The sequence below is a fragment of the Geotrypetes seraphini genome, chromosome 3, assembly GCF_902459505.1.
Source record: "Geotrypetes seraphini chromosome 3, aGeoSer1.1, whole genome shotgun sequence".
Lineage (NCBI taxonomy): Eukaryota > Metazoa > Chordata > Amphibia > Gymnophiona > Dermophiidae > Geotrypetes > Geotrypetes seraphini.
The window spans coordinates 169,637,870-169,658,374 of NC_047086.1; the positions used below are offsets into that span (position 1 = coordinate 169,637,870).

The 20,505-nt window shown below is 44.3% G+C and overlaps 1 protein-coding gene and 1 non-coding gene across 5 annotated transcripts in view; both read right to left on the minus strand.

The window, feature by feature from the left end:
- RPS12 (ribosomal protein S12) overlaps positions 1–5,300 on the minus strand; it is a 28,580-nt gene extending 23,280 nt beyond the window's left edge. The window contains exons 1-3 of one of the 4 annotated variants that reach the window (XM_033939015.1): positions 5,223–5,300; positions 5,076–5,123; positions 960–1,076 (exon numbers count right to left, since the gene is read on the minus strand). In XM_033939015.1, coding sequence (XP_033794906.1) covers positions 960–1,076; positions 5,076–5,089 — 131 coding nt within the window. In that variant the 5' untranslated portion in view covers positions 5,090–5,123; positions 5,223–5,300. Of the gene's footprint in view, positions 1–959; positions 1,077–4,913; positions 5,055–5,075; positions 5,124–5,222 lie in introns of those variants that run through there. The other 3 variants (XM_033939018.1, XM_033939016.1, XM_033939019.1) reach the window with 3 other exon arrangements.
- LOC117358337 lies at positions 1,183–1,257 on the minus strand. Its single transcript, XR_004539031.1, has one exon. It is a non-coding gene; the product is annotated as a small nucleolar RNA SNORD101 (small nucleolar RNA).
- Positions 5,301–20,505: the final 15,205 nt, after the last annotated feature.

Below are 20,505 nucleotides of genomic sequence, written 5' to 3' on the forward strand. Positions count from 1 at the left end.
GGATAAACGAATGTCTCTCAGTTCCAGACAATCTGACCACTTGCTTTCCGATTGGGTCCACTTTCTCTGGAGGGGAGTGACCATAGCAGTAAGTCCCCAGCTGCTCAGGCTGACGTTTGATGTGAGGGTCGCCTATACGCTGATTCTGAGGCATGCCCCTGGAGCAACCTACGTACTCTGCACTTTGCCTCCGAAGACCAGGGGAGCTGTCTGAACAGTGGTGCTGCGGTGACTACCTAGAAAGAAAAAAGTCCTGGAATGGCTGCATATGAGCTCTCACCCAGGGAACAACTTCCAGGGAGGCCACTATCGAGCCCAGCACCTGAAGGTAATGCCAGGCCATGGGGCTCGGAAAGGCCAGATCTCAAAGATCTGCTTCCTGAGCTTCTGTTTCTGTGGCTCAGAAAAAAAAAAAAAAGACAGCCCTACACCGTGTCGAAGCGGATTCCAAGATATTCCAAGCACTGAGCTGGCTGAAGGTGACTTTCAGAAGATGAATATACAATCAAGCCTCTGGAGATTCACCACCTGCTGCACTGCATGCTTGCTTTTGTGTTGTGAGGGGTCTCTGCTCAGCCAATTGTCCATAAGGATGCACCTGGATACCCATCCTGCTACAACCACCATCACCTTGGTGTGTGCTTTATTTATTTTTCTGGCCCTTTCCTTATGGAACACATTACCTGTTTCACTTTGCAAAGAGCAGCTCTTCAAAAATTTAAAATCTAAACTGAAGACTTATCTTTTTGGTTGTCCTTTTCCATCCTCGGTAAGATGGATAATCAGGGACCCTGTGTTCTTACTAAGAATTCATTAGGTTTGCTTGTTTCTATTGTTCGTTATTTTTTTTATTGTAGTTCTTTCAAACTTTTGATTTTATTAAGTAATTTTAATGTAAACTGCTTTGACATATAAGCATCAGAAATGTGGTATAACAAATTTTGAAATAAGATACTTACTTGTCCAAGGCTTTGGCAGCTTCTCTAATACCACGAGCTAGGCCATCGTGGATGAGTGCGGTCTTAAGCACTTCTTGCAGGGCGGTGTTAACATCCATTACACCTCCAGCAGCAATGCTACACAAGTTAAATACAACATATAAACATGAATCCTTTATTCCTCAAACTAATCCTACAAGTGATAGTTTTTAGTTACACTTGCTAGATACCAATTGCTGCTTCAGGTTGTCAGAGTAAGATTATCACTCATAATTTGAGTGAAGGGGTATCCGACTTTTAAAAAAGTCATCATTCAACCACTGCAGCTTTTTCAGTAGTTAGTATCAAGACCCCTACCCAAAAGGTAGCAAAACCATAAAATGTAATGTGCAATGCCAAGCATCACTTAGGTGATACTGTCAGTCATGCTTTGTGGCAATGCCATTAAGATCTAAACATTGTAAAAGATTGTTTGATATCTGGAGAATATATAGGGTAGAGCAATTGAATTTAGGCCAATGAGAATTTAATCATACTCAGCATTATGTGGTCTTGAATAGATAATGACACGGCCCACCAAAGCGGGGAGAGAAAAAATAGTGGTCGTCTTGGGAACGGGGACAAGGCCATTCACCCCGTGGAGCGGTGAATGGTCTTGTCTACGCAGTGAAGTAAGCACGGATCGCGCGGTCCAGCATCCACACCCGATCGCTGCATCCCGCCATCTCCCTCCACCTCACCTTATGTGCCAAATTTAATTTTTCTTCTCCCAGCGGCACGCTTTCAGTAAGTCGTGCGCGCAGCTGCTTGAGTTATTGAATCTTCTCCTCTGAAGTAACCAGAAACAGGAAGTTGCGTCAGAGGAGAAGATTCAACAACTCAAGCAGCCACGCGCGTGACTTATTGAAAGCATGCAGCTGGAAGAAGAAAAATTAAATTTGGCACATAAGATGAGGTTGCAGTTGAAACAGGCCATTCAAGAAAGGGTTTCTCTCTTAATAAAGCATTATTCTACTATGGCACAGGTATCAAAACTCAAGGCCCACCTGGCTGTTTTATGCGGTCAGATGCCCCCGGTGTTACCTTGTGGCCGACTCCCTCCTCCTCACAGCCGCAATGTGCATGAAGCCATGTACAGCCGCTCCTTGCACGTCCTGCACCTCATCCAGAAGCATTCCCTCTGATGTTGCGACATCAGAGAGGCTTCCGGTTCAGACGCAGAACGTGTGAGAAGCCGCTGCACGCAGCTTCGTGCACACTGCGGCTGTGAGGAGGAGGGAGCCAGCCACAAGATAACACTGGGGGCATTGTATTGCAGGCCGCAAATAAACAGTCAGAAGGTAGGACATCCGCCGGAGGGAGGCAGACAACAAGAATAGGGGGGAATGATTAGTGTTTGAATTGTGTCAATTTTGAGAATTTTAATCTGCTGTCTATCTTGTGCACTGCTCAGGAAGAAATACATTTGTTTCTTTTTCACTGGGGGATGTACTGCATGCAGAATCTTGAATCTTAACCTTTCTTTTTTTATATTAGTACTTTTAGTTTTTGGTCCCGTATATGCATAGGGGTTATCTGTGTTCTGGTAGGAATGAATGTTGAGAAGCATATAGTGTGCTTTGTGTAGTTTAATTTTGTGGTTAACCATTGTGTTAATAAGATTATATTGTATGTATATATATGAAAAATGAATGGAAAAAATTGTTATAATTAGTACTATTATGGGGGCAGGGTCTGGCCCACAACTTTGGATTTCGGCCCCTTAATGTGATTGAGTTTGACACCTCTGTACTATGGATTGGAATATAGGCTCCAGGAGGAAAGGTGGGGAATTGGGATAATTAAATCATAATTGTACGCCACTTGGTTTAAGTGATTAAGAAAATTTTTAAATAAATAATTGGAATAATGGGAGATTTTATAAAAGAGTACCCTGCCATTGTGCACTATCAGGGCTGGCTAAAATTGTTGTTGGGTACAAGTTTTTTGAGGGGGGATATTAGGGGGTCAAGGAAAAGGTTTTGTATTTATACATTCTCCTATTCCACATCAGTGTATAGATATGGAAGCTGTTCTCATATTTCTTGATTTTTTAATATTCAAATTCTTGTTTCTAAAGTGTGTATAAAATACCAAGCTAGAGCTTCTGAAAATTCAGAGATGATTCAGGTGGTGCAAACCAGGACTGTCTGAATTCTAGACTTCAAGGGACAGCCAAGTGGGATTTCTTAGGGGGAGGAGATAGGAGATATTGTGTTTACATATAAACTGTAATTCGCTTAGAAATAATCTAATTAAGCGATTAATCAAATATGAATAAAACTTGAAACTTAAACCAGGGGTGCCCAAATGGTTGATTGCAAAGGCAACGCGAGTCGATCGTGTTGCCTTTGTACTTTTGTTCTTCCTGCCTCCCCGAGCCAGGCCAGGCGCATACAAGCGCTGGACCCACAAGACTTCACCTCCGACGTCGGAGGTGAAGGCTTGTGGGCCCGGCATTTGTACGCGACAGGCCTGGCTCAGGGAAGCAGGGAGAAAATCGGCATGGTGGCTGGGGGGGGGAAGCTGCAGGGAGAAAGAATCAGGGAAGTGGATGGCTGGGGGTGCAGGGGGAGAGAGAAAGACAGGCAGGGGGAGAGAGAAAGACAGGCAGGGGGAGAGAGAAAGACAGGCAGGGGGAGAGAGAAAGACAAATAAAGAGGGGGTAGGAGGGAGAAAGAAAAGGGGAGGGGGCAGAAAGAAAGAAATATTGGATTCACAGAAGAAGGAAGTGCAACCAGAGACTCATGAAATCACTAGACAAAAAAGGTAGAAAAAATGATTTTATTTTCAATTTAGTGATCAAAATGTGTCCGTTTTGAGAATTAATATCTGCTGTCTATATTTTGCACTATGGCCCCCGTGATAGGGGTTTTTAGCGTCGGGAGCTGTGAGGGGCATTCAGCGCAGCTTCTTGCGCTAAAAACTGCTGTCATGGTTTAGTAATAGTTATTACTGAGGTGACATTGCATATTTTAGTGTCATCTGCCTTGACCTCTGAAAAAAACAAACAAACCCTGAACACAAATGATAATTAACATCTTCTCTGCGTACCGTGTGCTTTGTTTTTTTATTGTTGGTAGATCATTTTGACTTGGGCATTTTAAAAGTAGCTCGCAAACCAAGAGTGTGGGCACCCCTGGGGTAGACAATATGGTCTTTATCTGCAGTAATTTTCTGCGCGCACACACACCCCTCCTCTCACTCACCCCCACCCCACCATAAACAGCCACTATGTGTTAGTAATACAGAGTGCTACCCATGGATAAGACAACCCCCAGTTTTTAATGTTTTTTTAAAACACAAATGTCTCAACTTATAATCAAGTATATATATATATATATATATATATAATGATTCGAACAACTGAAAGACTCATACAATGTTAACTTTTAGTTAATTTTTTTTTAAATTCCTTTTTCTGAACAAACTCGAGAAATAAAAATAAAAACCCATATCTAAAATCTATAATAGTTTGAGACATTAAAAAATTATTTATAGAATAACCTTTTATGATTGTTAGTGTCTAATATGGTGCACTAATGTTCTCATGGTCAGTCTTTCTCCTACTAATCCTGTTTTTGGATAGAACTTTGCTCTCTGACCACCATTATACTATACAAAGCTGATTCTGCACATTAAGTTTAGAATTGAACATTTGATGGGTAGACAATTTGAAAAGCCTCCATATAACTATTATAGATTAATTCCATACACAGCTGTACCACCCAACAATGCCTCCACCAAATTAGTCTTTAGGTCAATGCATAGCACTAAATACATTTCACAATTACACAGCTTATTGTCTCATTATTAACCCATTTTCACTGCACGTTAAAATACTTAAAACAGGGCTGAGGCGTGTACTCAGCCATCACACTCGCTCACATTCAGTAGATTTCTAACAGCAAAGATCATTTAATTTCATCTACGTACACATTTGAAGAGAGATGGATTAAAAAAAAAAAAAAATCCTGCTGCGACGAGGTTCCCTGTCCGAGAGATGCCTAGCGTGTGTGCTTGCTCCCTGTCCCTCCAGACCTACATGCCTCATACTTCACAGAGCAGGTTTGCGACGTCCCAGGCCCTCGGACTCACCCTTCCTCGGTCATCGTTGGATGATCGGCGGATGTCCCGCGCCCGGTGCTGTAAAAAAAGACATAGACAGAAATTGACGGATGAGGGAGAAAACCACAGAAACATCACGCGCAGGACGGATGGCGGCGGATTCCACGCGGCACTCACCAGAACTTCTCCGGAGTCCGCGCGGAAAGAGAGACGCGGCCTGCTGACGTCACCTATTTGTAGGCCGACGTGCCTCGGGAGGACCTCCCCACAACGAAGGGACGTGATTGAAGTAGGACGACCCTTGAAAGTGCCTGATTGCTTTTCACGGCAACAAAGCGGATCCTAAAGTGAGTTATCACTATACATCTTGCCAAGCGCGAGAGCGAATCGCAAAGGATATAAATTTTAAATAAATAAATACATGGGAATTTGACAGAACGTTGCGTTCCCAATTATTTCGTATCAGTGTAGAGTTCGGGATAAAACACATTAGAAACAAAATATCCAGGCTTTGAGTAAAGTAAATAAAATAACGCTTGCGGTCTTTTTTCTCAGGCAAATTAAGGTCCATCGCTTTCCTTCGTTCTTAAGTAAGATTGTTTTGGGGGACTTAGCTTCCGTCCGTCGCTAGTAATCTGCGCATGTATGGGTTCATCTTCCTTCGTTCCCTCGGCTATATTGAGTGACGTCAGGAGAGGGTTGGGAAAAGTTTTACATCCGCTTTGTGCATTTCGTTTTTTGTTCAAGCCCAAGGCGAATTGGTTATATTTTCTAAAACGTGCGACATACCTGCAGTGTTATGTGACACGTAAAAAGAAACACTGAAAGTGCAACCGAACAGTCACTAGAAGGCCTGAAAGAAGATAGCAGCATGTATGTTGAACTAAGTACAGCTAGGGTTTGTGAAGTCAAAAATCTTTTGCCCCTGACCCCACTCACACCCCACCTCCACCATGCCTTGTCCCTGCCTCCCACCTGTCCCAGTCCCACTTTCGCACCTTCACCCATTTACTTAGGGCTAGATTCAAACAAACCGATCGGTTTGCCACCCTTTAGCAGCCCCGACCTGATTCACTAACTTGGCCGCACCCGATCCGATCCACGCATGCAAATTAGGGAAATGGCATGCAAATCTAGCAACTTATGATCAATGTATAATACTAATCTTTGCACAGAGAATAGAATCTATATTTATATTTTGAATACTCTGAGCTCTTCACAACTTCTTAAATATTCAGTTTTAAACTATTTTATGAGCCTCAGCTCCACCACTCACCGCCTCAAAATACTTTCATCGTGGCAAGCTTTACGTGGTTATTTCCTCATCGGCTCCTTCTAATTTCTATTTTTCCTTTTCTTTTCAACTGTTTTAAAAGTGCATGAATGCCTTACATTATTGCACTTCTCCCGATATTTATATATCAAAGTGCTTAGTGCTTACTTATTTCATCAACTTCTTAGATATATACTCTTTTTATACATACATAAATAGATACAAATAAAGCAATAACTTAGCTTAGTTCATTCACATCTACTTTCATAAACCTTCAGTTTAGTTTGTTCGGCTTGGGAGGGTTAGACCCGATATGTTTCGCCCACTGCTGTTTCAAGGGTCCTCCCACAACTGCCGGAAATGATCCACCCTTCTTAAATCTCAGTTCTAAAGTGTATTCAAAATATAAATGCAAATCTAGCAAGGCAGCAATTCGCCAACATTTTTCAGGCACAACGACTGGGCTGGCCAATCACAAAAGAAGCGACTGCTGGGGACCAGTCGCTCAAGCCCTTTCCGGCTGCCCTGCCTTCTGCTGCCCTGCTCTCTGCCCTGTCAGCCCCGATCTCTTGCTGCCCCGAACGCCTCCTGCTGTCCCAGTCTGCCTCCCGTTGTCCCAATCTGCCTCCCACTGCTCCGATCTGCCTGCCCCGCAGTACTAGCCCATGGTTTTAACCCGCGGGCTTCTAGCGGGTTAAAACCACGGGCAAAAGAAAAATAAAACAGCCAGCCCAGAAGTCCAATAAAAAGTTAAGAACATAAGCAGTGCCTCCGCCGGGTCAGACCATAGGTCCATCCTGCCCGGCAGTCCGCTCCCGCGGCGGCCCAAACAGGTCACGACCTGTCTGAATCACCAGAAGGGGCTCCCTTGCCACCTTGGTTTCTCATTGATGTCCTATCTTCCCATCGAAGTCCTAACCCTCCGGTCTTGCACATGCACGACCTGGTTGGGTTTCTATACTTATTACCTGGTTAGCTTTCTATACTTGTGTTACATCCCAGCTCCTCCCTCAGTATCCCACGATCCCTTTATCCCTCAGGAATCCGTCCAATCCCTGTTTGAATCCCTGTACCGTACTCTGCCTGATCACTTCCTCCGGTAGCGCATTCCAAGTGTCCACGACCCTTTGGGTGAAAAAAAAACTTCCTTGCATTTGTTTTGAACCTATCTCCCTTCAGTTTCTCCGAATGCCCCCTCGTACTTGTTGTCCCTTTCAGTCTGAAGAATCTGTCCCTATCCACCCTCTCTATGCCCCTCATGATCTTGAAAGTCTCTATCATATCTCCCCTGAGCCTCCTTTTTTCCAGAGAGAAGAGCCCCAGCCTATCCAACCTCTCGGCGTATGGGCAGTGTTCCAGCCCTTTTACCAGTTTCGTTGCTCTCCTTTGGACTCTCAAGTACCGCCATGTCCTTCTTGAGGTGCGGCGACCAATACTGAACGCAGTATTCCAGATGTGGACGCACCATCGCTCGATACAATGGCATGATGACTTCCCGCGTCCTGGTTGTTATGCCCCTCTTTATGATGCCCAGCATCCTGTTGGCTTTTTTCGAGGCTGCTGCGCACTGTGCAGATAGCTTCAGTGATGCATCCACCAGCACACCCAAGTCTCTTTCAAGTCTGCTGTCTCCCAACAATGCCCCTCCCCCAATTTGTAGTTGAACAACGGGTTCTTTTTCCCTATATGCATGACCTTGCATTTTTCCACGTTAAAGCGCATTTGCCATTTGTTTGCCCAGTCTTTCAGCTTGTCCAGGTCCCTTTGCAGGTCCTCACACTCCTCCCTGGACCTAACTCTGCCGCACAGTTTGGTATCGTCTGCAAATTTTATAACCTCGCACTTTGCCTCCTTTTCCAGGTCATTGATAAATATGTTGAAGAGTAACGGCCCCAGCACTGATCCCTGTGGCACACCGCTTGTGACTCCCCGCCAATCAGAATATTGGCCCTTCACTCCGACCCTCTGCAGTCTACCCGACAACCAGTGCTTGATCCATCTGTGCACATCCCCTCCCACCCCGTGGTTCCACAGCTTCCTAAGCAGCCTTTCATGTGGCACCTTGTCGAAAGCCTTTTGAAAATCGAGGTAAATGATGTCTATGGGTTCCCCATTGTCCACCCGACTGCTTATTCCCTCAAAGAAGTACAGAAGGTTCGTTAGGCACGACCTTCCCTTACAGAATCCGTGCTGGCTTGTTCTCAGTAGGCCATTCCTCTCGATGTGCTCGCAAATGCCGTCCTTGATCATAGCTTCCACCATCTTCCCTATAATTGAAGTCAGGCTCACCAGCCTGTAGTTCCCGGGGTCACCCCTCGATCCCTTCTTGAAGATAGGTGTGACATTCGCCAATTTCCAGTCCTCTGGTACCTCACCAGTTTTCAAGGATAGGTTGCAAACATGCTGGATTGTGCCCGCTATTTCTTGTCTTAGTTCCTTCAGAACCCTTGGGTGGATCCCGTCCGGGCCCGGTGATTTACCGCATTTTAACCTGTCTATCTGTTTGAGGACATCCTCCTTACTTACCTCTATGTGCTCCAATTTTTCGGCCTGTTCCCCACTCATGAGCTCCTCTGAGTCCGGTATATTAGATGTGTCTTCGCTCGTGAAAACCGACGAGAAGAACGTATTCAACCTCTCAGCTACCTCTTTATCCTCCTTAATCACTCCCTTCCTATCCCCATCGTCCAACGGCCCCACCTCCTCTCTCGCTGGTCGCTTCCCCTTTACGTAACTGAAGAATGCCTTGAAGTTAAAAAAAAAAAAAAAAAAATAGATTGCAGCTCCGACAGGCATGCACAGACCATCTACAGATGGTCTGCGCATGCGCGCAGATCACACAAAAGCGATTCATGCAGGCAGATGGGGGTGTTCCTCCGATCGCCCCATCTGCATATGTTTCTTTCCTGAATTTGTCGGTCCTGCCCGGATTGGGCCCGATCGGGCAGGTTAGTGAATCTGGGCCTTAGTTAGAACTCCCCTAACCATCCTCTGTACTCTTTGGTCCTCATCTATCCTCTGCTGCATTTCCTCACCCTTTCAGTCCAAGCTCCATCCCTATTTATCCTTCCCTTGCCTCCAAGGTCATCCCTGTCCCCTAGCCTTATTCCACTCCTGCACAGATTCTCTTCCTTCTTTACCCTTGCTCCTGTACTCCATCCCAGGACCAATATCTCTCTGTCTGTTTTATTATGTTTTTACAAAATTATGTAAGCAAATTATGTAATATACAAAACTGATAACCAATACCACTTCCAGACAGAATGTATCCAAAATATATTTTTTCTTATATTTCTAACTGTTCAGGAAAAGGCCTCAGAATAGGAGCCTACGCGCAGTCCTATCAGAGACTGAAACTTCAGCGTAGCAAATTATGTAAACCATTTCATTTTAAATGGTATAGAAATTTTTTAAATAAATAAAATACTTTCAAGAAAAATTACAGAGTAATAGAATAAACTCAAAAATCAATCTACAAAAATATTACTCGCCAGAGATGGGCTTTACACCCCCGATAAACATTTCATATAAAAAGTGGAGAAAAAGCCTAAAAATTTTCATAAACGTCAGCAGTCAACTATCAATAATGATTTAAAGTTAAAATCTGCTTTATTTAATATCTTTGGCAAAAAACTCCACCACTACAGAAATGTACTTATCAAATGTGTAATATACCCATCATTGTACACAGGAAAAGCAAAATCAAAAATCATGGTCTGAAATGTCGTGATTGATTGAAGATGTCTGGCCAGACTTTAGATGGAAACAGCACGGCAACGATCAGATGAAATGTCCAGAAACCATACCCAATTCTGCCAAGTTCCTTTTTTCACCTCTCAAAGGCTTCCTCAGGGAATATGAATCAGCTGAAAACTCCACTCCTCTTTCGTGCACACAGGCACAAGAATTGCCCGTTGCTAAAAAGAACCACAGGATCCGACTTCCGGTGACACATCCGGGTTACAATGTCATCAAAGCTGAAAAAAACAGGGCTGCCATTTATCCAAAAAACTGCCACTCATCCACAAAACTGCCATTTCACTAACTTTCTGGCTGCACCCGATCCAATCCACGCATGCAAATTAGGGAAATAGCATGCAAATCTATCAAGGCAGCAATACTTTCCCATGCCCCTCCCGTGATACTGCAACTCTCCCCCTCCCCATTCTAGCATCTGCCACTCTCGCTCTTCACCCAACTGCACTCCAACACTGGAGCTTGCACCAGTTCAAACCCCACCCCACAGCGGGATCCCAGTCTTCTTTCTTCAGCTCCCAACTCCCCCACCTATCTACGCATTGAATCTTCAGGCAGGTCGGCAGCAGCAGCGAGGTAAGCCTAGTGCTGCCAGCCTGCCCTGGAAGCTGCTTCTGAATGGTTTGCTATTGTCTTCTCCTGAAGCATGAAGGGTTAAAGGCCAGATTCTGTAAATGGCATTCAGAGTTAGGCACCAGGAAATATCTGTGCTAAGCACTAGTCTAAAAAAAGCACTTCAAAAACTCAAATAGTAGCAGCATTCCATGCCACCGATCCAGGGCAAGCAGTGGCTTCTTCCATGTCTGTCTCAACAGCAGTTTATGGACTTTTCCTCCAGGAACTTCTCCAAACCCTTTTTAAAACTAGCTACATTCCAAGTTTATTGTACATTTGATATACTGCAATCAAATAACATCTATGCAGTTTACATAAAATCACTATATATAAAAATAATTAAAAAGGTTGTACTACAATTTCAATAGTAAAAGAAAGAAAAAAGCACATCCTCTTGCAATTTATTTTAGAGCTTAACTATTCTTTGAGTCAAACAATATTTCCTCCTATTGGTTTTAAAAGTTTTACTTTGTAACTTCATCGGGTGTCTCCTTGTCTTTGTAAATCTTAATGCAGTAAAAAAATCAATCTACTTGAACCCATTCTGCACCACTCAGGATTTTGTAGACTTCAATCATATGTCTCCTCAGCCGTCTCTTTTCCAAATTGAAGAGCCCTAACCTCTTTAGTCTTTCCTCATATGAGAGGAGTTCCATCCCCTTTATCACAGAAAAGTACGTGGTGGGCCATTTTGTACATCGGGTTGGCAAATTAGGTTGTCGCTAAACCAGTTTGAACAAGGGACGATACATTGTGGGGGTCAGACTAATGGATTTTCCTTGCTGGCTCCGACTTTTCAACTTATATGCAAATGACTTACCAACGTATATCTCACAAAGGAAGGAGATGAGAAATTATTGAAGGGGTAAAGATGGGCTAGAGAGAGGAGTGAGTAAACACAAGAAAAAGGAGATATGAAAAAGGAATAGTAGACAGATCATAGGGTGCTGAGCAGGGAAATGGCATGATGGTTTTTGGCATCTGGGGGCCTATATTTGCATTTGTACCCCCCTATCTAGTCACCTAATCCTTGCTGATAACTTGAAAGTGCAGGTGGAATCACTGTGGGCTGAGTACCGGTACTCTAATTCATTCTGTCCATGATGCCTGTCTGGCACATGCAGTTCACATCTCACTTCATATGTTCAAGCTCCTTTTGCTGACCTATAAGTGTGTTCATTCTGCTTCTCCTCAATATCTCTCCTCTCTTCTCTCTCCCAGAGAACATCATTCTTCAGATAAGCTGCTCTTAGCTTCTCCTCCACTGCAAATTCCAGACTTTGTTCCTTTCATCTAGCTGCCTCCTATGCCTGGAATAAATTACCCAAGTTTGTCTGCCAAGCCCCTTCCCTTACTTTGTTTAAAAGCAGACTGAAAACCCACCCTTTTGCCATAATCTTCAATCCATAACCCTACTGCCCACCAACCCAGCCTGCAGATTAACCATTCCTCTTAACTGTATTCATGACATCCTATTTATCTATCTTGTCTGTTTAGATTGTAAGCTCTTTTGAGCAGGGACTGAGAAAAAGGGGACAATTTCTGGAAAGCAGTATATACTAATGCTCGGTATTTATATTTTATATTTACATTAGAGGCTCTGGTAGAAACCCGTTTACGAAGTATGTATTCTTCCCAATTAATATTTCCAAATTAATAAAGTCTCTTTGCTTATTTGTAAATGGGTTTCTACCAGAGCCTTTAATTCAGTAGCATAATTAAATGAAATAACTATTTCTGAAGTTTATAGAGACGGGCGGGGACGGAAGGGATTCCTCGCAGGGACGGGTGGGGATGGTGGGGATTCCTCACGGGGATGAGTGGGGACATAGGGATTCCTCACGGGGACGGGTGGGATTTCTGTCCCCGCACAACTCTCTATTCTCCCCACCAATTCTGAAATAATTGGGGCAGGAGGGAACCCAAGCCCTCCTGTCCCAGCGAAACCCCCTACCCCCCACCCCCTCTAAGATACATGCAGGAGGAATCTCAGACCCTCTTGCCCTCGTCGCACCCCCCATGTCACCCCCCTGAACCCCTGCTCGGCCCCCCCGAACGCTGTGGTCCCAACCCCCTACACCCATGTGACTAAGGCCCCGCCCACAGAAGGGGCATGAGGGTTTGGGCTTAGATGTTTTTATTTATTATGCCCCTCCATGGAAACAAATTCTATCCTTCTTAGACCTCAATAATCTGTAGAGGGAGTGGTCTTAAACAAGGGACCAAATTATTAAGAAGAAAAAAAGAAAAAACTAAAAGCTTAACGGTGGCTCCTACAATCTATTATTACTTCCTTTTATCCTCTAGAGATCTTATTTAAGTCCAGAAAAGACCGCAAATGGTCAGGAACAAAACAAGTATATTTTATCCCTGCATATTTAATGAGGCACTTGCATGGATACATCAGTTGAAAAGTAGCTCCAATCTCTTTTGTTTCTTGCCTCATCACAAGGAAAAGGTTTCTTCTTTATGAGTTTCTTTGTTCACATCAGGGAATATCCATAATTGCTGCCCAAAAACTGGAGTTTGTGATTTACGAAAATAAAGTTTTAAAACAGAATTTAAATCTTGCTGAAAAATAAAGAAACAAGCAGAGTAACTCTGTCTTTAATTGTAGATATTGTTGATTCCAGAATCTATGAGATATTTCCTAAGTCCATTGTAGTTTGTTGTGTTTGATTCTCCATTCCTGGCTTGCTCCCTGGCTTTTTTGTGGCAGGCAGGTAATAAATCTTTTATTAACCCGCGTTAGGGCTTTAACACGTGGATTAGCGCGCGCTACACCTTAACGCTAGCATTGAGCTGGCATTCTAGAAGTGTAGCGCGCAGTGTAGTGAGCGGTAATTTCCTGCGTGCACTAAAAACTCTAGCGCACCTTAGTAAAAGGAGTCCATAGCCTTGGGAGCGTAGCTAAGATTTTGTATTAAATATTTTCTGAACAATTCTACTGCAGAAATTTCCACAGACCTGGGGAAATTTAACAGTCTGAGATTGAGCCTTCTGTTAAAATTTTCTAATTGCTCTATTTATCTGTGTGTCATTAGTTTGTCCTTAACCAAAGCATCTACTGCTGATTTTAAAGTAGTTATGTCCTCATTTAGTGTAGTAAATTTAATCTCATTATCAGACTTAGGGCCTCTTCTACTAAACGCGCTAGCGGTTTTAGCATGGGAGCCACGCTGAATGGCCCGCACTGCTCCCGATGCCATGGAGGGGCATAATTGAAAGAAACGTCTAAGTCCATTTTCGCCTAATTCGCAAGTCGTCCAAAGTCAGACACAGCTTAGGACACATTTTCGAAAAATACACCCAAAATATTTTTTATTTTGAAAATTGCCTATACATCCAGCCGTCTGATCGTCCAGGCTGCTAAATTGTCCATCTTTATACCACATTTTTGTCCAAATATTCGTCCAAGTCAAAAACGCCTAGAATAAGCCTTGTTGGATGTGGGAGGGGTCAGCAAAGTGATGGACTGGACACCTAGACATTTCACCTGAATAGTGAGGTACCTTAAAGGGCACTACTGTGAACTTCACAAAAAGGGTGCCCCATAAACATCTCACTACAACTCCCTTATAGGTCATGATGAGTTCCCCCCAACACCCCCAAAATGTACTATACCCACCAGTCTATAACCCCAATAGACCTTATAGCTGCAGGAGCCACTTATATGGCAGTACAAAAGAGTTTTGGGTTTTTGGGGGAGTGCACATGTGTCACCATGAATGCAGTGATTACAGTGGCTTATGGGCCTGGGTCCTCCTCTCCATGAGTCCCTAACCCACTCCCAAGATGACCCAAGCCGCCTCTGTGCAGCTCTACTAGGCTTTCCTATGACAGCCTTCCAGGTGCTGATGTGCTGCAGGCAGATATTTAAAGCTGTGATTAAGATTTATATGGGGGGGAGTTGGTGATCACTGGGGTAGTGTGTGGGGGTCTGTACTATGTGTTTACAGTGCTTATCTGGTCACTTTATATAGGTTTTTGTGACTTAGACCATGTTTTAAATGGCCTAAGTCACAATGTCCAAGTTCCGTTTAGGCTGTGTTGTAAAACTTTTGGTTATACATTCAGTACGACTAAGTCTAGCACGGCACACGTCCTGCCCAAATCCCACCCTTGACACTCCTCCTGAAACACCCTGTTTAGTTCTGGTTGTTCAGCGGCACTGGGAAGGCCTAGGTCATAGAAACATAGAAATAGACGGCAGACAAGGGCCACGGCCCATCTAGTCTGCCCACCCTAATGACCCTCCCCTACCTTTGCCTAGTGAATAGAGCCCACGTGTCGATCCCATTTGGCCTTAAAATCAGGCACGCTGCTGGCCTCAATCACCTGCAGTGGAAGATTATTCCAGCGATCAACCACCCTTTCAGTGAAAAAGAATTTCCTGGTGTCACCTCGTAGTTTCCCGCCTCTGATTTTCCACGGATGCCCTCTTGTTGCCGTGGGTCCCTTGAAAAAGAAGATATCTTCTTCCGCTACGATGCGGCCTGTGAGATACTTGAACGTCTCGATCATGTCCCCCCTCTCTCTGCGCTCCTCAAGTGAGTATAGCTGCAGTTTGTCTAACCTTTCTTCATACGGGAGATCTTTGAGTCCCGAGACCATCCGGGTGGCCATTCTCTGAACCGACTCCAATCTCAGCACATCTTTGCGATAATGTGGTTTCCAGAATTGCACACAGTATTCCAGGTGGGGCCTCACCATGGATCTATACAATGGCATAATGACTTCCGGCTTACGGCTGACGAAACCCCTGCGTATGCAACCTAGGATCTGTCTTGCCTTGGATGAGGCCTGCTCTACCTGACTGGCAGCCTTCATGTCCTCACTGACGATCACCCCCAAGTCCCGTTCTGCTACCGTTCTTGTTAGGATCTCACCATTAAGAGTATAAGTCTTGTATGGATTATGGTTGCCTAGGTGCATGACTTTGCATTTTTTGGCATTGAAGCTGAGTTGCCAGGTCCTAGACCAGCGCTCCAGTAGGAGTAGGTCGTGCATCATGTTGTCGGGCATTGAATCTTCGTCCGTTGTGCATTTTCCCACTACATTACTTAGTTTGGCGTCATCGGCGAATAAGGCTATTTTACCTCGAAGCCCTTCTGCCAAGTCTCTTATAAAGATGTTGAATAGGGTCGGTCCCAAGACCGAACCCTGTGGCACTCCACTGATCACCTCCGTCATTTCTGAGGGGGTGCCGTTCACCACTACCCTTTGAAGCCTACCACCAAGCCAGTTCCTAACCCATTTCGTCAATGTGTCACCTAATCCTATAGAACTCATCTTGTTCAGCAACCTGCGGTGTGGTACGCTATCGAATGCTTTGCTAAAGTCCAGGTACACGATGTCCAGGGACTCCCCAACATCCAGCTTCCCCGTCACCCAGTCAAAGAAGCTGATTAGGTTGGATTGACATGATCTCCCCTTAGTAAATCCATGTTGACGGGGGTCCCGTAGATTTTCCTCATCCAGGATCTTATCCAATTGTCGTTTGATCAGAGTTTCCATAAGTTTGCTCACTATAGATGTTAGACTCACTGGTCTGTAGTTTGCTGTCTCCATCTTTGAGCCTTTCTTGTGGAGTGGAATGACGTTAGCCGTCCTCCAGACCAACGGGACGCTTCCTGTACTAAGGGAGAGGTTGAAGAGTGTCGACAGTGGCTCTGCCAAGACATCACTCAACTCCCTAAGCACCCTGGGGTGTAGGTTGTCAGGTCCCATTGCCTTGTTAACCTTGAGTTTTGACAGCTCATCGTAGACACTGCTGGGCATGAATTCGAAGTTACTAAATGGGTCAACTGAGTCTGCCCTTGTCTGTAGTTGAGGGCCAAGCCCCGGCGTTTCACGGGTGAAGACTGAGCTGAAGTATTCATTTAATAGCTGGGCTTTTTCGGAATCCTTTTCCACATAGTCTCCGTTTGGTTTCCTAAGACGTACAATCCCGCCAGAGTTTTTACTTCTATCACTGATATACCTGAAGAAGGATTTATCTCTCTTCTGGATGTTCTTTGCCAGAGACTCCTCCATGTGAAATTTAGCCTCCCTGACTGCTGTTTTGACTGCTTTTGACTTGGTCAGATAGTCTGCCCTAGAGTCTTGTTTCCCCGATTGTTTGTAAGAGATGAATGCTTTTTTCTTTTCCTTGATGAGGTCCGAGATCTCCGCAGTGAACCATTGCGGCTTGTTGTTTCTTCGCCGCTTACTTACTAATTTAACATAGCGGTTTGTCGCTTCTTGTATGGTGGCTTGCAAAGGTCGTTTGTAAACATGTCCACAACCCATTTTGATTATCGCCACTTGGACGTATTTCGTTTATGATCATCCAAGTGCCGACTTAGGCCGGTATTTGGATGTTTTTCTTTTGATTATGCTCCCCATAGAGTTCTTATGAGCGTCTGGAGCAGCGCGGGTCATTCAGCGCGGCTCCCAGCGATAAAACTGCAAGCGCGGTTTAGTAGAAGAGGGGGTTAGAGTCTTCAACAATCTTAGACAAAGAATCTACTTTTCTTACCAAATCAGCTGTTTCTTGGTCAGACTTTTGAACTGTTCTGTCCATTTTTTGGAGCATTTTCCAGACGTCCAATAGAGTTACCTCTGGCTTGAAGCAGAACCTGCAACCCCAGCTGATTTCACCTTCTCTGCGAGATATTTCTTTGCACAATTTCCCTCAGCAAAGACCTTCCCTGCAGCCACCTCGGCATTGGGTCCGCTCTGCAGATCGTGTGTCTCACTCGCGGGACATAGAGGAACAAACGGATCCAGAGGCGACAAAGAAACTTCTGGCTCCAGTGCGGCCGCCATGCCACCAGGCTCCAGAACTAGCGAGCCTCACTCTCTGGGGTGTGTAGGAGTCCTGGCGGTGAAGTCCAGAGTCGTCTGGCACAGGGGCGTCGCAGTGTCTGCCGTTGAGGGTCCCATCCAGACCGCGCCTTTGCACTTTGTATGAGGCATCGTAGGAGGAAAAGCTAGAGCACTAGCGAAAAGGAGAGTGCTCTGGACTAACGCACACCACTTGCTGCCATCTTGTCAACACCCCCAAGGAGAACTGTCCTTGCAGTTGTTAATGGAACCCATGCGGGATGAGGTCATACTGGATTTAATGCTTACAATCGGGGAAAGTGTTTCTGATGTTACAGTGGGTGATCATCTGGCATCCAGTGATCACTGCATGGTACGGTTTAATATTAAGATGGGTATAGAGAGGACTCATTCAAAAGCAATGGTTCTAGACTTTAAAAAACTAACTGTTCAGATGGGGGATTACATCAAGGAATTGTCTGGATGGGAACATCTGGAAGGAGTGGAAATGCAGTGGGCAAAACAGAAAGGAGTAATTGTAAGGGTGACAAACCTTTTTGTGAGGCAAGTAAGTAAAAGTAAGTGGAAAAGAAGGCCGCTTTGGTTCTCAAAAGTAGCTGAGAAGGTAAGGAATAAGAGGATAACTTTCATAAACTACAAAAGATCGCAGAAAGAGGAAGACAGGCAAAAGTATCTGGAAAAGTTAAGAAAGGCTGGTCATGTAGTCAGGAAAGCAAGGATGAAAATGGAAGAAAAAAAGCTGACACGGTAAAACGGGGAAACAAGACATTTTTTTTAGATATGTTAGTGATAGGAAGAAGTGCAAAAGTGGCATTGTGAGACTCAATGGTGAAGGGGAGAAATATGTAGAAGCTGATAAAGAAAAGGCTGAATTGCTTAACAAATATATATGTTCTGTGTTCACGGCTGAAGAATACAAACGTGAATAGGGATGGAGGAGTGATAGACCCTTATCATTTTTCAGAGGGTTGTGTTCGTGAGGAGCTACCTAAAATAAAGGTAGACAAAGCAATGGGACTGGATGGTGTACATCTGAGGGTGCTGAAGGAACTTAGGGAAGTTCTGGTTGCTCCTCTGACTGACCTTTTCAATTATTCTCTAGAGTCGGGAGAGGTACCAGAGGACTGAAGAAGGGCAGATGCAGTCCCTCTCCACAAAAGTGGAAGTAAGAAAGAAGTAGGGAATTACAGGCCAGTAAGTCTGACTTCTGTGGTAAGCAAATTAATGGAAATGCTTTTAAAACTGAGAATGGTAAAGGTTCTTTAATCCTATGGATTAAAGGAGCAACATGGATTCGCTAGAGATAGGTCTTGTCAGACAAATCTGATCAATTTCTTTGACAAGGTGACCAGAGAATTGAATAGAGGAAGTGCGCTAGGTGTGGCGTAATTAGATTTTAGCAAAGCCTTTGACAGTGTTTCACACAGGCATCTAATAAATAAACTGAGTGCCCTCGGGATGAATCCCAAAGTGATGGGCTGGACCAGGAACTGGTTGATTGGAAGGGTAGTGATCAATGGAGATTGTTTTAAGGAAAAGGTGTGCCTCAAGATTCTGTTCTTGGACCTGTTCTTTTTAACATTTTTATAAACAATATTGCTGAAGGGCTGTTGTGTAAGATTTGCCTCTTTGCCCTAGGCTACATGGTGGTCAGACAACTTGTGCATTCAAGACTAGAATGGCTGAGCACAAAAGTTGCATTAAGAACAACAGATTACAAGTGCCTATGGTTTTACACTATCTAGAGCACAAGTGTCGAACACAAGGCCTGTGGGGCGAATCCGGCCCACCTGGCTATTTTATGCGGCCCGTGGTGCAATGCGGCGTTTTCATTGCCGCACCTGGGTGTTTTATCTTCTGGCCGGCTCCCTCCTCCTCATTTCCGCAGTATGCTCAAAAGCTGCAGGCAGTGGCTTCTTGCACGTCCCGCACCTCATCCAGAAGGTAAGAAGAAAAAAATTTAAATTGAATCAGGTTGGGCAGACTGAATGGACCATTTGGGTCTTTATCTTTCGCCATCTACTATGTTACTATGTTCCCTCTGATGTTGCGATGTCAGAGAGAAGGCTTCCGGCTCAGGTGCAGGATGCGCATAGGAGCCGCCATCCGCGGCTTTGAGCACACTGTGGAAATGAGGAGGAGGGAGCCGGCCAGAAGATATACTGCTTGAAAGCTATGGAAGTACTTTCCAGCACAGGACAACAAGAACTTCTGTCTGGCCTGATCACCTTTAGATATACTCTCAGAACTTACTTCATCTCCCAAGGCTGCATTGACACAGAAGACATAAGAGCACAGGTACCTGGGGAAGACCCTCATTCTTCTAATGAAACCCCTCTCCCCTTCCCCTGTCCCCTAGGTTTGAACATGTGGAACAACAATGGCTACTAGGATTTCACGACTCATAGCCTAATCCTGATTAAAGAGCTGAGAAAGCATGTGTGTAGTCGTGATGGAAGACAGATACTAATGAAGCACAGAAAAAATTATGACAAGCCTGCACCTCTGTAGTTTAATTTTTTGGTTAACCATTTTGTGTTGTTAATAAGATTATATTGTGTGTATACATGAAAAATGAATGGAAACAATGGTGTTACAATTAGTACTATTATGGCGGCGGGGTCCGGCCCGTGACTTAACCTGTGTTTTAGATTTCGGCCCCATAATGTGATTGAGTTTGACACTCCTGATCTAGAGCATAATCATATTTATTTATTTATTTGTTCATTTTTATAACCCATCCTTCACAGGAACCCAGAACAGGTTACATAGGATACATAAACAAAATTTTCAGAGATCCACAGAGATATGCACACTACAGAGTCAATAACATGCTACAAGATCACAACACAAATCCATAAAATCAATAACTTGCAACTTATAGGAAAATTAAAAAGAAATTAAATATAAATAAAATCTTCTCAATAACATAATCATATGTTTGGTGATCTTTGTTGTTGCATTTTGGATATGATTCCTGAGGATGGT